Genomic DNA, 17,746 nt, shown 5'->3' with positions numbered 1-17,746 from the left:
TTTTTAACATTCAGTTATTTTACATACAAAAAAATCATTCAGTCGATTTGATTGAACAAACATGGATGCATTTAGTGGGATAACATGAGTACTTAATCACATTTGTTTTTATGAAGACCAGATTAGTTGTAAGAATTTGCTGCAGAGATACTGTATCAAGTTCCAGGTGTCATTATCTCTATTTCAAGACCATGGGACACCAAAAGGCAGATATCCAAGTACATCTACAATTTATTTTTTCATAGATGATATTTTCCTTTGAAAAATATACTATGAAAACTAAATTGAATTTAAATACCAACATATAATTTTGAGATCTATTAAAGAGGCAATAATGATCAAAGAGATACAAAAATCTCCATGCGTAATTTTTTATTTCAAGTTACTACCTAAAATCATTTCCTAGATTTGTAATTGAAATCCATAAAATTTAATTTTAAAAGATAATTGAAATTAAACTTTAATTACTATATCAAACGTAATTATTTAAACAAATATTTGAAATTTTGATTGCCCAAAATTTTATTTGAAGAAGTAAAATATAATGGCCTTCCCTCTAGAGGGAGCTCTATATTTTATAATATGTAAAAAAAAAAGAATGATCTATACCCAACCACAAAAAAATTTGCCTAAATTAAAGAGTATCATGATTTGATTACAGAAAGTGTTAATGAAGTGTTATCTCACTAGGTGAGTTTTTTATCTTAAAAGATGGGATGTTTTACAGAGTAGTTACCATGGATAGATATGGTATAATACTCAACCTTCCATGTGAATAAGAGAACATCTCTAACCTCTTTATACCACCCCTTATTACCAAGGATATTGGTGTAACACCCTTCCCAGTATGGTGGGAATCATGCTGCATCTTGAACATCTTTTTTTGTGGAAGGCAGTGAACAAGATGATGTCAAATGGATATTATACCGATCAAGAAAAAAATTGAAGTCTTGGCAGATCTCAATTTTTACTTATCTCTAATCGTCTTGTGTTTGATACTGTGGCATTTTAACATTCTAAATACATTGACATTCTATCATAATTTTTCCATAGTCAAACCCACTATAATTTTGACACCGTTAATACTTTTCAAGAATGCCCCTACTAAACACCATGATATACTCAAATTTGGGGTTAAAATTAAGTTGTCAAAATTGATTTTAATAAATTAGCTAGTGACTTTTTTAAGGTTCGTCTCCACAGGTAATGTATGTTTGGGAAGAAACTCTCTTGATCGGGTGATTTTAAGAAGATGGGAAGAGTTATGTTTAGCATATGATCTAGTGAATGTGTTGCGAGCGATAACAATATGGAGTTTGGAGGAGTTTAAGAAGAAAGATGGGTTGCGTGTTAGTACTAGCGGTAATTGTTGAGTTAGACGTGTGGAGAGTGAATGATAAGAGGCAGTTAATTAGGGTTTATGATGGAGAGACAAGACAGGATCATCATGGTGGTGGTGGTAGTGATGTAAACGCAAGTGGATAAAGTGATTTGAGAAGATGAGAATAAGGTAGAATGATGGTAGAAACGGAGAGATAGAGATAGATGTTTTCTAAAGGGGAAAGAGAGAGATCGGTGATGAGAGCAGAATGGTGTGGGAGGATTCATGAAGTGGATGAGAATGGATGTTAGTTATGGAGATAATGGATGAAGATGGATGTGGATGAGTGATTGTGGTGGATGAAGATGATGGATGATGAATATAGTTGACTACGTAAGTGTGTTGAAGAAGATTCAGTTTAAGGCAAAAGGCTAACGTTAGATCCCTATTTCCGGCCAAGAACAAGGTGTCTCCCTTTGGCAGATCAACCTACCCAATTCTCTATTGAACCTCTCCAAGCACTAGAGACGCCAAGGAACACTTAATAGACCTTCTAAACTTCACTTTCTTTCAATTTGCCCATCTAGGTACAAGTGAGATTAAAGATTTTTTTTCTAAGATCAGGGATTCAATTGATATGGACGGATGAGCACAAAAAAAAAATATGCCCTTAAATTTTCAGCTCAATCTGAGTTTTGTATTGTCAGATATTAAGCCTAGAAGTTGGATGATTCCTAGTCATTGATTTAATTCATCAGCATCCTCACATCATTCATTAGGTTTTTGTCTCATCCAAACATATAATGTGATGATTGGCTGAGATTCTTCCTTGTCATTCGCGATCGACGGCTTTCGTCATGCCACATGGCACCCTGGAGAAAAAAACAAAAAAGAGAATAATAACATATTATTTAAATATATTATTTACTATCTAGTTCGTAGCTGATGGGGCATTTGAGCTTAACGTCAGCTATTTCCCTTTTTGATCAAATGAAAACATGACATGTGTGTGCCAGGTGTACATGTGTGCGCCACGTGTACACGTGACGCCACATAGCACGTGACAACTCAACAGGGTGATGGAATATTTCAGCATCCAAGGAAAACGAGAGGAAAATGTTATCATGTAATGAAAAAGAATGTCTTTTTTTCAATTCGTCCACATCACCCTACGCTAAAGAAAACAGAAGGTATATTCATTAGTCATTAAATGCCATTAAAGTTTAGGGACATGATTGGATGATGACAATCATTTAACTGGATTAATGATTAGTTGTCACCAATCGTTGGACTTAATCGTTATTGATCACCATTCGACGAATCAAACGGCAACATGTGGCGTTGCAAAAAAATAAAAGGTCAGAAATGTATTCTAAAATTTGTATTTAATAAAATGAAGGCCCAAAAATCTAAATAAATAGATTTATTACTTAGAAAATTCATATCTTTGTGTAAAATTGTATTCTGACTCAAAAACTTATATTCTTTCAGAATTTGGTGTCACAAAAATCCCCAAAAATACATGAAAATACAGAAAATTCAGAATATCATTCTAAAAATAATCATTTTAATCTTTTTAACATGCATATATAATTATTTAATGCAAATAAACATGTAAATATGGTCAGATTAAACTAATAAAAATTCATCGTATCACACCACCATGATGCACCAATAGATTAATAAAAATACTCATTTTCCCATACTTCTTAACTGGCTTGAATAAGTGACCTGACTTGATGAACTTATCATCAATTTAAAGGACTATAAAATCCAAAAAGCTGAAATAAGTCAAATAAATGACACAAGGAAAGTAATAGTTAGATATTTTTAAATAACCCAAATATTTATTTTATTATAAATGTGAATAAAATTAGTTTAATATGGTGAAAAAATTTATGAAATTGATTAAGATATGTATAGCCATGTAAGATATGGGGGAGGCAATGGAAGTCAAGCAGCGTAGGTTAATAACTCAAAAATTAGGGTTTTAATTTTTCATTGGTATTTTTCAGATTATTCAGTAAAATATAAACCTTTACTCAGTCATTTTACCAAGTGATGAGTACAGATTGTCTCCACAGGGAATGATCTGTACTCATCACTGAGTAAAATTACTAATTGATTGTTATGAAGAGATCAGATATGTATAACTACAGAGTTGAGTGACGAGAAAATGTGAGGCAAGATAGTAATAATGAGTACTATAATTAAGATGATGATAGTAGTTAGCAGATGGTAAAAATTTACGATTTAAGAATATCAAGTAAATAAAATTTCCAAGGATATTGCATGCTCTGATTACAGGTTATATGATTCCCTTGGGAGAGGTATCGCAGCAGTTGCAAAGAGAAGATGAAATGACGTGGCTCGACTTCTTGAGTTCAAGAAAAGTCAAGAGTAGTGAAAATCCAAGAAAATGTCAGAATATTAAAGAGCCAGAGAGAGAGACCGATTGTAGTGATGTAAGAGAAGAAATCACCAGGGAGAGAGAAAGACATGATGATAGCAGCTAGGACAAGCCAGATTAGCCTTGTCCCTCTCTAGTGGCAAGAGGATCTCCAGGGAACCAGCTCAAGCTCTGATTTCAGCTCCAAGAAAAGACATGTATCCTTTTTGTTTTGGAACCCCCCTTTATAGGTATATCTTTCCCCACAAATCTCTTCACTTGTGGCCTGAGGAGCTAAGTGTCATGACTCTTCTCTGCTTCTTTCTATTCTCCATATATGTCTATGGTAGTCCCGTATCATAATTTCATCTTTTCGCAATGATTTGCCCAGCTTATCAGTTTGGAAGCTTTTGATTGGTCGATATTTGATGAATCTAATGGCGACATGTGGTGGGGCCCATTTTTAAGGCCAAATACATTAACAATATTATCAAAATAGTAATACGTCATAAAAGATAATAAATATATATATATATATTGAGTTGAAAATTTCATATCTCGATAAATATAATGTCAAGAAAATCACAAAAATATATATTTCAAATCATAAAATTAATTTATTGTTATGAAGAGATCAGATATGTATAAAATACGGAGTTGAGTGACGAGAAAATGTGAGGCAAGATGCATTGACCAATATTCCATAAGCATTGACCTTAATATTTTCTATCAGACTTATAAGCCCTCATCTTTTCATTCCTAGGAAATATTCTGAATTACATTTTCTTTTGGTGGAATAATTATTTTTCAATGTGGTTTTTAAGCTTTTGTCTCATAGTTGGGGCCTTAACTTTTGATTTCCAGAATAACGCTTCAATTTACATCATCACTCTCCATAATAATGAATCAATAGTTTGTCAGTTTCTATGTATGGATGGAAAAATATGAAAACCGCAAGATGAAGTCTATTCCAAATCAATCATTAAATCAAAACAACGTTGTGGTGCCTTCTGGGGAACTTGCTTTGCCAGTGACCTGCTTCCTAAGAGAGTGATCCAAAGATGTTTGCATGTCTGAAAACTATAAGGTTATGATTGTGCTTCACCAAATGTGGTATAATCAGTAAGAGTTTGAATTAGGCTTAATATGGGACTTCTTACTGTGTAGTGTTCTAAAGTAGATCAGTCTATTGTCCTAAAACTTTTTTAACTCATTATTTTTTAGATTTGTTATTTATAGGTTCCAGAAACTCACTAACATCAAACTGATGAAAAGGAATAATTTATACGTGTGCTAAAGTTTAAGGTTACCAATACCTCTATAGTTCCATATCAAGATGTTCATTTTTATTTGAATTACCTCTCAGTGGGAGTGGGAGCAGGCCCTTAATCTTGTTGATGTGGTTGTTGAGCTTGATCATAATGGCACTGGTGCTGGTGGAATTTTCATCCTTTTGTAACTTTTCCTTGTTATTTGAGTGTGCTTCCTAGAGATATATTCATTTTGTTTGAGGATGCTAGAAATTTCTTGATGGAAATAGTCATGGTGATTACTTGACCATGCGTGGATTACTGCCCCATGACTGGTTCTCACTGAAACTGATTTATGGAACTCAATGTCTTGTTGCTTATTTTATCTTATCTGGCTCTCTGGTGGTTGGGGTTTTTACTGATTGCTTCTCTTATGAAATGCTCTCATATGTATGAAATGAAAAGTTATGAATCTCCCTACAATGGAGTGGTCATCAGTAGTTGATTCTCTAATGCGGTTAGTTATTGTCTATTGATGGTTTAATGGTAGCCTCTATAATGGCCTCTTGGTATATGATTATCAATATAAACTTTTATGATTTTATTATGATGAATTATTTCCTCACCTATCTGCACATTGGTTACCAATTATCTAGTGACAGCATCTCAAAATTGACCTGGAAATCAAAGATTCGTTAGGATACTGATAGCAAGCAAATTATAATTCAAATATCATGCATTTTACGTAAATATATGCATATTAATGACTGTGTGAATGATATCATGGTTTTAACTGATTCAAACATTCTCTAAAGTGATTTGAAAATTTTCCATATTTTGTGCTATTTGTACACTTTTTTAACGTAAGATTCATTAATAAATTATGTTTAAAAGTTGGTGTATTTTTTGCTACATGCCTTCGCTAATTGATCTGGATTTTACCATAGTTTTAAAAAATTCTGATTTTAGGTTCATCTCAAAATTAACTTCACAAGTCATAAAATAATTATTTGGTATTATTAATACATTGATAAAATAATTATCTTGTCTAATACATATTTTGAGGATTTACTAGTCACTCAGCACGCCTTCCCATTTGGCTCCATCAATTTTCCTCCAATGATTGGCAAAAAAAGTTTTTTTAGGGAACCATTATTGTATCGTGAATTGTGATGCCCTAATGATTTAATCATTTGCACGCTTTTTCCAAAACCCTAGAGACATATGCCACAAGCAATAACATCAATACTTTTAAAAAATTAAAACACATCCCAAATATTTACTCATATAAATTTTGGTTCTTTTTTGGAAAAAATGCAGGACAAGTTTCTATAATTTTGGAAGTTTTATGTGAACATGGTGCATTTTAAGTGGAAAAAATAGAGCATAATCTTTGCTCTGAAATCTGTGCCATTATGGGTTTGATTCTATTGTCTGGAATGTCTTTTATTTTATCAAGGTGTCTTACATGCTCTCCAGTTTGTTGGTAAAACAGGAAGGGCATAGTACTGATTTTTTTATTCTCGCAATTTTTTGCCTAATTTTTTTTATTTCTACTCAGTGTACCTTTTCACGACACAGCACATGCGGCCAGGCTGTTATTTTTTAGAGAAAATGAGGAAAATGTGGACAGCCAATCAGATGATGGATGCAGATCCAGTTGGCAACATGTGACAAATCGAGCAGATTTTCAAACTCATCCCACAGCTAAGACTAAGACAATTTTAAATTGGGATATCTAGAGATTGAGCCTTATAATCCACCATGTTTCTGAGGGTGTGATCAACATTTAATCTTACGTTCATCCATTTGGTTCAATTATTTTAAAAACATCTAGAATAGGGTAAAAATTGAAGGAAGTTTGTCCCCACTCTAGTTCGTGTATAAGGAAACAACCAAGGCAAGAGAAACAATGTTCTTACTCTTGGATGATTTTTATCAGATTGGAGCAGTGCATTTGATTGAAGATCAAGGTAAAAGCACAAAAATGATTATAACCCCTTTATTTTCTCTATCCTTACCGTTGAGTCCCAGATCTCTTTAAAATTACATTGTAAACCCAATTTTCCTCAACTTGTCACTATTTTCCCTCTCTAGATTTGGAAGTCAATAGTTCTATAAATCGATTCCCAAACTGTCATATTTCTTCCCAAATTTTCAAAAGAAACTCATTCACCTTCCCATTAAATTTCATATTCTAATTTTATTCTTTGAATATGAAACAATTCTAAAAATTTCACAAAATGGTAATAAATATTTACTGCTCTTTAATTTTTTCATCTTTAATAAAAATGAAACTCAGAGTCTGATGGATTACTGCCTCACTATGGATCGGTCCCGTTCTGATCCTATGCTTTCTATATTTTGAAAAAGAGAATTTTATAAATACTATTGAGGTTATATGGCACCATTTTTTGACTTATCAATTTCCATCATTTCCAAAAATCCCCGACAACCATAAACTTATGACCTAGAAAATGTATTTTCTTATTTCGTATAATTTTTTCATTTTTCAATTACTGAACTAAAGTGGAACGTGCAGAATTTTCTGCATTTTTTATATATTTTTAAATTCTATTTCATCTCATATATTTAAATAAAAGTATAGATAATATTCTTTATTCCAAAGGAAAAGATTTTCTAGTTATTCCAAAAATAATAAACATCCATTTCCATAGCATGGAAATCATATTTATGACAATGTTAATTTTCATGATAATTATATATGTAATTTTCCCAATATCTGCATTCATCTTCTAACATTAATTCCATCATCATGATGTTCTACCTAAAATTAAAAACCATCATAATGCAGCATACACTGAATATGCTTTCAATAATAGTCGTTGGATGTATTTTTTTTATGTCATCATATTCAGAATCTTCAGGATTATTGGCGACAGAAGTAAAGGTTATCGGATAGGCTGAAAAGGAAGAGAAGGTGGGTTAAATGGGGTGAAGATGGAAAAGAAAAGGTCCATGAAACTACTAGGCATTGCAAAGCCAAAGGGGTATGGTAATCTGAGTTAGTATGACATAGTAATGGAGACGAAATTCTGAAATATTGGGGCATGGGAGATAGGAAGGGATTTAAAATTTGTGTGTATTATTTGGGGGTTGGACTAGGATGGTCACATATCCAAGGGTTTAGATGAGGATCTTGTCACATTCAAAGATGAGGATCTCTAGCTTGGTTTCACCTCTCTGCGAGAATGTCAACAGTACCTGAATCGATGGCAAAGATGGTGAAGCAGCGATAAGCTAAAATAGGGGTGAATTTTATGCAATTTTAAACTCATCGTCGTTGTCAATATTAGCTTATACAATAAAATTTATAAAACCCTAACTTAAGATGTATAGTGATAAGTAAAGGTATCGTCCAAGGGAAGCTGGTAACGAATACAATTTGATGATTTTCTTGATAATTCAACCCTAATTAGAGTTAATTTGATATTCAATGAAGATCAAATCAATTTAAATAGACAAGGAGGTTAGAAAGGGGGGTAGAAGATATGAGAGGAGTAGAAGAAATAAGGGGCTCTAAGTTGAATTAATTGATCCAATTGAAATGATCAAAGAATTCAATTAGAGAGATTAAGAAGAAAATTTAGATGTTTTTGGTTGGTTCTTTAGGTTCGACAATTCTAACTACTCTATTGGATAATAAAATGGAAAATTTAATCTCCTAGAATGTTAACCTTTTTATAAGTTTTTTTATAGTTTTCTTTTATATGCACTTGGAATAGCTCAGAAATCTCTCAATTTCTCCTCTTAATCCTAGTAAGGGCTTGTACATTCCGCTCAAGCCAAGCGATTTAGAAGTTCAGACAGGGATCAAGAAGAACGATTAAGAAATGCAACTAACAACATCCAAAATACACCAAAAGTTCAAATACAAAGAAGAAGAAAAAACCAAATAGGTTGATCCAAGCTGGAGCTCCTCTCTGTCTTGCAGCTGTGATAGAGCACCATCAAGAATGAGCTCCCCCTCTCGAAATTTAGCTTTTATACTTAGGTTACATGGTCAAAATCACCATTTTACCCCCGTTTAGTAATTAATTGTTATCTATCAATGTAGGCTTGATCTGAATGATCCAACTATATAGTAAGAAAGAGGGGATCAAGATGAGCAAATCCATAAAAAATCATCTCAATCGACTTCAGGATCAAAAGTTATTAATAAATGAATTTTAAACCAATTTAAGCCATTGGATTTAAATTCATTTATTTATTCATTTCTTTTTTTAACACGCCATGACGTGTCGTCCTCTCATTGGCGGCGCCTCTTTTTTGCGGAAAAGTCCTTTAGAAAACTTGGAATTGCTGCTGAACGCCGCCCAAATATAATTGTGAATATGCCCCTTGCGCATTCTCTTTCCTCTGATTTATAATAAAAATCATTAAAAAATAGTAAATAATTGCAATAAAACCCTGTAACTCTTTAAATAATAGATTTACACCTGCATACACGACTGAGAGCTGTTTTTGAGGGCATAATTGCAACTGAAATTTATGAAAACCCCCTAGAAGAGTAGAAATTGCTTTAGAACTCATTTTCTCATTATAAATATATCCGTTTCCTCTTAAAAAATTCATTTCTCGCTTCAATAAATCTTGGAAAATCCGATTAAATACTAAATAAATTCTAGGAAATTCCATAAAATTTTAGAAATTTAAGTATTTTATCCCCATAATAATTAAGCTCGAAATTAAATTTTAAACCTGCCATTTTTATTTAAAAATAATTATTTCAGCTTAAATAAATCTCATAAATTCATAAAATTAACAGAAATTAGGGAAAAATCAGAAATCACTTGGAAACATTAAATTTATGTACATATATGATAACAACTCCATTTTAAGCTCTTTAAATGCTAATAGCATGAAATAAGACCGAATTTAGGGTGTTATCAAGCATATGGGTCAATAAGTGGATTCAAAAACGATATTAAGGCCGTGTTAATTGTTTGTGGTATTTTTTAGGTGTCAACACCTTTCAGATGTAAGAAATTGGGAGCTGTAACATGTCATCATCTTCGTATTTTGGTTCATCCAAGAGTAGGGGTTTAGTCCCTCTCCGTTCATTCTTCCCCTTCAAGAATGCCTTGCAGTTGAATTTGGGAATGTATTGATCCTGTTCCTATGATACTTGGTGGAATTCAGATACTGGATGGCCTAAATATTTACAATAATAGTTTAGTTATTATTGCTTTTTGTTCCATTCTCAATAATAATTTAAAATTGTATTGTTATAAAAAAATTTCACCATCCATTCTTTGATGTATCCAAGATTTTGAAATGTAAAAATATCTTTGTCAATATAGATTCAAGTTGCAAAAAGACCTAATGAGAGATGAAATTTTTGGGAGTAAAAAATGTGGTATTTGAGGTGGGGAGCAGATCCAATGTAGAATCAAATAAAACTTTTGTGTTCTCAGCCTTTTGAGCATGAACGGAGACCACATAAATGTGTGAATCATCTGACCTTTAATATTTTGTATCTCATGGCTCTACCTGAAGAAAAATGTATCCCGAAGTTAAAACCTAATCATAAAATGTCTCTATTTCACTTTCATGCTCAGCAGGAATTTGAAATTTCCTTCCATTAGGTACACTTGAAAGACTTCATGAAAAGTTGGTCAGTGTTCTAGTAATTTACCGATCAGGGCATAAGGGAAATTTTTATATTAATGACTTCATGCACAGAAAGTAAACAAATGTAGTTATTTCATTCATCTCAATGTAGTCACAAATTTGGATGATGGTGTTGTATGTCACTAGCAATGAAATATGTTGTGGTGTTTCATCCTTAGCTTTATTGTACCTAATACATAGTGGTAAAATAGGCGGTGTTCTCTCAAATGATCCCATTAATAGGACCCCAGAAAATGCTCATGTGAGGAACACAAATGGCTGCTTATCACTTGAATGGAGACGTAATGGCGCATTAAATGCCCATGGATGAAATTATCATTTCCAGTTTCTAGGAATTGGCTCATATTTTTCCTCCCTGGATTTTTATTTGAGTTATGGTATGGCACAATGAGGTGGGCATTAAATGAGAAGCAGGGACAGTGCTAGGAGCAGTAGGGCATTGCAGAAAGGAATATGAGAGGACCCTAATATCTTTTTTTGGCTAAGAATTTTTTTCATTTGGGCAAGGTTTGTTTAGATCACTTTGAAAACACTTTAAAAATAAAATAGAATACTGAAATGAATAGAGTGGTTCAAGAGAATATCTGATGGTGATATTGTTGGTATGCCCTTTCACTTGAATAGTTACAGGTTGAAGATAGGGGAAGCTGCTACTCTCCTAAATATGTGAGAAAATTGCCCCTCACTTTAATTTTGACATCACAAGTTTGGAATATATAGCTATAGGCGTGAAGTATCAATTTTTGTTTGCAAACAAAATATTTTGTCCATATAATAATATTAAAAAATTGTAGGGCTTTTAGTGGGACTTTTTAAATTTTACCTCTTGGATATTGTGTCTTACAGGTTTTGATGGTGTTTTTGGGTTCTGTGCCTTGGTTAAATCATGGAAAACAGGGTATTCATGAATACAGAAGCGTTTATCAATTCTCAATCGATCTTTAGAACAATAAATTAAAGGTACCTTATCTGGAACATATTCCAACCTTGACTTTCTCACTATGAGATTATTTTGAAGCAGTTCATGTGCTCGGCCTCTAGACGTATCCACGCAATCACAATGCTCTTAGATCTCCACTTCTTCTTCTTCAACTCTCCTTGAAAATCTTGAAGATCTTCTCATAATGAAGTCACTCCTCCTTGGTCAAGTGGAGAAGAGATCAGAGTGGAGAAAGGGGGCTCCCAATTCTAGTTGGGCTGGGTGCTTAATATGAATGTCCCTTCCAAATTTATATTTCACTTAAGTTTTTCTAAAAACCCTTAAAGTAAAATATTTTCACAAATACCCCTATGATCTTATGTGTGTGACCATGTAGGCCCATGTATCATTCTAGTTAATAACGTTAGTGGCCCAATAATAATTATTAGCAAACCTTATTAATTAACTATATCAATATATAGGTTTAACCCAAATGAAAGGTTAAGTTTCCGGTCCATGGGTTGCCAAGCTACACCTCGTGTTCTAGAAGATTTCAAGTAGTTTTTGAAGTCTCTCATGGATACCTTTACTGTCATCAGTTGCCGCCTATTTATAATTATGAGACTCTCAGACAACTTAAGGTATGGTTGTTCGTCAAACCCTAATCCATCATTTGATTCTTATTGATGTGTAACGGGGATCATTAGAGAACGCATTCTCCAATATCCTCACTACCCTGGACAAGGGTTTGTTGCATCGTCTTCCTTGATTCAATATCTTCTTTATTGTGGGTGAATGATCATGTCTTAACCATTCAATCATCTTTGTGAGCTTCTCACTACATCTTAACTATGACTTATTTGAATCTCGTGATTAGAGGCTCCTAAGTCGTAGTCAAAATGTAGTCATTCATATAAGTGATCCCTCTACTTGGTGTCTCAAGTAGAGGGATCACTTATATGAATGAGACATAAATGAACCTGATTGACGTTAAGGTATAATACAATTCAAGGATTTTTTATATCAATTCACTTAACTCTTTTTTCCAAAGAGCACCCACATTTTTTTCTTAGTGTCACCTCAATAATACCCACAAGATCAGCTATACTTATCTTATAAGTAGGATCAGTTTATGTTATTATATCTGAATAATTCGATGTCCATCTAGACTATCTATGGAATATGAATATTTAGAATACATGTTTAAAGACTAGCAATCATCGTACTATGATGTCATCATAATTCACTAGATCATTGCATGTATTCATGGACTTCATTATAAACATCACATTGGAATACTAATGAACTAATATTTTATTCGATGAACTTAAATGGTGATTTGGCTTGACGGCCACATAATATCCCTTAGGTTTGACCTATCTCGGAACACACCCATGGGCGATAGGATTTGGGCTTTTGGATCTTATGATTGTGTGAGGATGTTACATTACCAATAACTTTTCATGACTGGTAAGGCCACCAGAAATGAAAAAAATTCAACTTATATCATCAAAGACTTTCCATATTTTTTATCCCTTTATTTGTTCCAATAACATGTATTATGAATTGTAGCTTTACAGTTTGGAGGAAATATAATATAACTCATGAACTATATAAAAAATGAACAGATACAGATTTGGGTCTAAAATGCATACAATGATGATTTCAAAGTAATTATATACAAGCATCTAGATCGATTAAAGTTTGATGAACAAATTAAATAAATATGGTATATTGGTGGAACATTGATGTTACATGATCAAACAAGTATGATCAGCCTATGAAAATATCATATACCAATAGTGTACGCCAGTGTGATAGTTCACAAATTAAATAAATATGGTATAAAGATAGGTTTACTTTTGAATCTAAGATAAAATATTAAAACCATCGACTTGGCATTTGAATTTTTCAATACATATAGATCAATATAATAAAAACATCATGATACTTCTTTCTCAAAAATAAATCCATTTTTTCTCACAAACTTCATCTTTTTATGGTAACAAGAAGTTACATAAATAATTATATTCTGTTCAAAATTCAAATGAATAGATTATTCACCATTATGCAAACATTTTCAATTTCATAGACAAGATAATAAAGAAACCTTCATTTGCTGATGTGAAAGTTCATTCTAAGTCTATTGATTTTTTTGTAACATTTTGTCTTCAATTTAATTATTTATTAAAATAATATTCTCAATTTAACTAGGTTTAATTTGCTTTTCTCCTATCAAGTTGCCAAGAGAATATTCTTCATCGTGATCTGAGCTATTTTTACTTGGTCATTTGTGCCTAAAAGGTCAAAGGGGCATTTTCTGGTGATAGACTTTAGTTATCTTCTAAAGCTAAAAAAATTAGTTTGATGTTGAATATATATATTAGTCTGTTGTTATTTATATAATGCTGATATTCAACTAAAAAATTGAAATACTGAATATCATGGTTTGTCATATTTGGTTGGTTCAATGCCGAACATATATGTAAGTGTAAGAATATATCAATTAATGAATGGAGATTCAGAAAACAATCTCTCATTTTTCTAATAGATAAAGCACACTACATCTGGCCCTCTTGAATATACGAACACGGCACAAGAAAATGTATTAATCAAGTTCTAAATAACAAGAAAGTCATCAAAATCATTATGACATTTTGGACTCCATGACTTCAATAACGAATATGAATTGGCCTCCGATTCAATTTTAATTGTAAGCTGTGCGACTAACTTTGATACATTTTATATACTGATCTGCCGATAAAGCTTTATCGAAGCTTTATTGTTTTTTCCATGGAAACTTAATTTTAGTCCATCGGGCTTGTCCAAAGTGGAGAAGTTAAGTTTTGGGCTTCAAATAAGAAGGTGAAAAGATGTGGGCCATGACCTAACCCAATCCATTAACCCCTTGAATTCATTCCTAAAAGAAATAAAAAAATTAAATAGAGTTCTCAATCAATGAGAAAAAGAGGCATAAATGACAAGAGAGATTAAGAAATGATAGAAGGGCATAAATGACCAGAGATATTATATTATTCTCTTTATCCTTATTCTGGATGTGCTCTGACAGAGACATGTTTTCTCTTTATCCTTTCTCTTTCTCTTTGTCTATCCTAAGAAAAACTAAACAAAAAATATTGAAACTGTAAACAAACTCTTCTCATTTCTAAACTTCTTCAACTTTTATGCCCAAAACATTAATATTTGAATTCCTACTTCTGGTGGATCAACCCCTTTCTTACCCTAAATTTTTTTTAGGGTTAATAAGGTGAAAGATCTTAACAATTCGTGGGCTGTATGAATTGAAATAACTCCTGAAAATACCAAAATGTAGACTTATACACTCGCACCATTTCGGGAAGGCAATGTGTATGTTATTTCTATTTTTTATAGGATTGGAAATTTATCTTCTGGAAATGCGGCATTTTAGCAAAAGGAGGCAACAACTATGTGCAATCTTGAATATCATCCTTTTTTTATGAAAAAACAACTCTAGAAACATGAATATGAAATAATGATTTCTAGTCTGCATTATCATGACGACCATAAAATTAAAACTGCAGAAATGATTTCTATATGGACGAGGATTATGAACTTGATGACCTTATAGAACGTCATGACATTATCGTCATTCTGATTTCCTATCTCATGAGATTCATGAAACTTCCACCGTTCAATGATTATGGTTACAGAGGTTTCTAATTTTCCAGTATCCTAAAATGAATTTCCTCACAACGAATAATATTTTTTGATATCAAGATACCAAAATCTTTATAATTCTGAATTTGTCCAACGTGAACATTATGGTTGTTATGAGTGTGACATTCATAACGATAATTTTTCTAAAGAAGCATGCAAGAATGAAAGTTGACCAAAACAATCATCTCATTCAAGCCCAATAAAATTTCTAACAGTCCTACCATGGAACTTGTGAATGAAAAAATAATATAGCGATGGCATGAATAAAAGCATTACTCGCACTTGATATCACTTTTCGATATTTAGCAAGTTAATGATGAATTTCCTGATTTCAGATTTGAAAAAGTGTGTTGCAGTGATAATAGAGTTAACGAAATTAAAGAGACATGGATGAAATCATAATCTAAAATACTTTGAAGTTGATAGTTTTATTATAGATGGAGAAGACTGAAATTGGTGTCCGACTTATCTTTGACGAGAAGACCATATTTTGTGAGTACTATTTTACTGTTTTAATTATTTTCTGTTTTTCCAAGTAAAAGAAAATAATACTTGTTTGTGAGTATTATTTTATTTTGCCTGGATAGATCCCATCACTTTATATACCTTTTAATAAAATGAGATGATGATAGAAAAACAATACTCATTTGGGATATAACCCTAGAGAGGAAAGGCACCGTCGTGGTTCGGGAGTTGACACGTTCTGTTATCTAGTGATGAATTGGAAGAAATATGTGGCTAAATGCCGATTAAAATATAATAGCTTGAAATTTTGACTAAAACAGGAGCACAATGAAAAACTAAATGCCGATCATTAATCTATGGCTCTGCCACATCATAGGCCAGTAATGGTAAGTCTCTGGCTAATCTAGAGAATTTCATAAACTGAAATCTTACCGCTAAGTGTTGATGTCCAGATTTTCAAGTGAAAGAGGTTCTTCTGAAGAAAATTTCTTCCAGGCCCATGTCATATTTGCTGTATCCGTAACATCTCTTGCAAGGTTTTCAATCGTGTTTCATGATACCATGCCCCTCGTTATAGCTGAATCATTGTAAAACGCATCCATCAGAACAAAATGCTAAAAATTAGTGAAAAGAGACACCAAAGTCTCTGCAAAATAAACTATGCTGGATGCTTGGAGCAGAAGCTGTGGGCTAAGGTTAATTATGCTGAACGTTTTTAACCCAAGTGAGTTGTGATATCAGGGTTGACACTATGCACAGATGACACAGAAAATAGAATTAACCATTTGATTTTAGATAGTATCATGCATTTTGTGTCAAAAAAGCTTCAAAGTCAAGTTGAATAACATTCAACGCTAAAATACAGGAAAACCCCGCTGCCAAGCAACATGTGAAGACAATCACGCAGTATGATGCTAACACAAACCATCAGTGTGCGCATATTAAGAGTGAAAATTTTCGCAGGACTTCAATACCGAGGATTTAAGTGAATTTGTACCTCAACAGGCTACAGCACTGCCGGTTGCCTTTGATCTATTAAAGAACTTTACAGAAAGATAATCTCTCACACAAAGTTTCATCTTTGCACATTCAACATGGCCTTCGCCTCAGTTTGCTCCTCCAGCAAGTTTTCACTAACGTACTTGCTCAAAAGCTCAGTCTTCTTCTTCTCCAGAACCATTCTCTCGATCTCTTTATCATCAGGAAGAGGAACATGAACGACAAATTCCTGCTCCTTGATCTTCTTCTCTCTCTCCGCCTCCTTTACCCGCTCCTCCACAATAACATCCTCCTCTCCCTCGTACAATATTTCCTCCACAGCATGACCCACAATCGCCAATTCCCCGCTCTTAACAGCCTTCTTCGCCTCCCTCTTAATCTCATCCAATCGCTGCCATTCCACCAACAAATGAGCCCTCATTCCTTCCTGGGCGGGCCCTTCCAACTTCTCCAAAATCCCATCTTCGTCATCCCTAAATCCATAGTAGCTGGCATCGATTCTTTTGTAAATATCATACCGGGTTTTTCTCCGTCTGATCTCTGGGGGCTTCTCGAAGAGCTCTCTGACGCCAGGAAGCTTCTTGGCCGCGCCGAAGTACCTGTAACCCGGCCCTCGGCCGCTAGGGTTCGGCACATTCACGATATTTCCATCCAAATCTGTCATCTTAGCCGTGTTTCGGAGGTAATTAGGCCCGCCCAGCTCGATTATACGGCGCTCCCAGTGAACGCGTTCCCGGAGAAGCTTGTTGATCTCATCGTTGAGATCCCTAATTCGGTGTTCGCCCAAGCCTTCGTTCTGGATTTCGCTAACCTTGACGCCGATTTCTCGAAGAATTTCCCCCCGCCAACGATCGGCGTCGGCGAGATCGCGACATTCGGAAGCGAGATAGGGACGGCGCTCTCTCGGCTTCTTCTTCTCTTCATTTTTCATGGTGATGAACCGATTCAGCATCGACTGAGCTTTCTCCTCGTTACGCGCCATCTTGCCGGAGGAAACCCTAGAACAGCCGAAGAAGCAACGACCGAAGCTCAAGGAAGAAGAAGAAGAA

At 33.7% G+C, this 17,746-nt stretch overlaps 1 protein-coding gene across 2 annotated transcripts; it reads right to left on the bottom strand.

Moving 5' to 3' along the window:
* Positions 1–14,117: 14,117 nt before the first annotated feature.
* LOC144705569 (pre-mRNA-splicing factor ISY1-like protein) lies at positions 14,118–17,746 on the bottom strand. Of its 2 annotated transcripts, XM_078578326.1 has the most exons (3): positions 16,696–17,746; positions 16,131–16,275; positions 14,118–14,454 (listed from the first exon to the last, which is right to left on the bottom strand). In XM_078578326.1, exon 1 carries the CDS (start codon positions 17,677–17,679, stop codon positions 16,774–16,776), a length of 906 nt encoding a protein of 301 aa, XP_078434452.1. In that variant the 5' UTR covers positions 17,680–17,746; the 3' UTR covers positions 14,118–14,454; positions 16,131–16,275; positions 16,696–16,773. The 2 variants fall into 2 exon arrangements, with proteins under 2 accessions (XP_078434452.1, XP_078434451.1); XM_078578325.1 differs by lacking the exon at positions 14,118–14,454 and having other exon boundaries at positions 15,955–16,275.

The sequence above is a fragment of the Wolffia australiana genome, chromosome 7, assembly GCF_029677425.1.
Source record: "Wolffia australiana isolate 7733 chromosome 7, ASM2967742v1".
Classification (NCBI taxonomy): domain Eukaryota; kingdom Viridiplantae; phylum Streptophyta; class Magnoliopsida; order Alismatales; family Araceae; genus Wolffia; species Wolffia australiana.
This window is presented reverse-complemented; position numbering and strand designations above follow the sequence as displayed.

Coding starts and splice junctions, on each gene's coding strand:
- LOC144705569 (XM_078578326.1), bottom strand. CDS start 17,679: ATGGCGCGTAACGAGGAGAAAGCTCAGTCGATGCTGAATCGGTTCATC.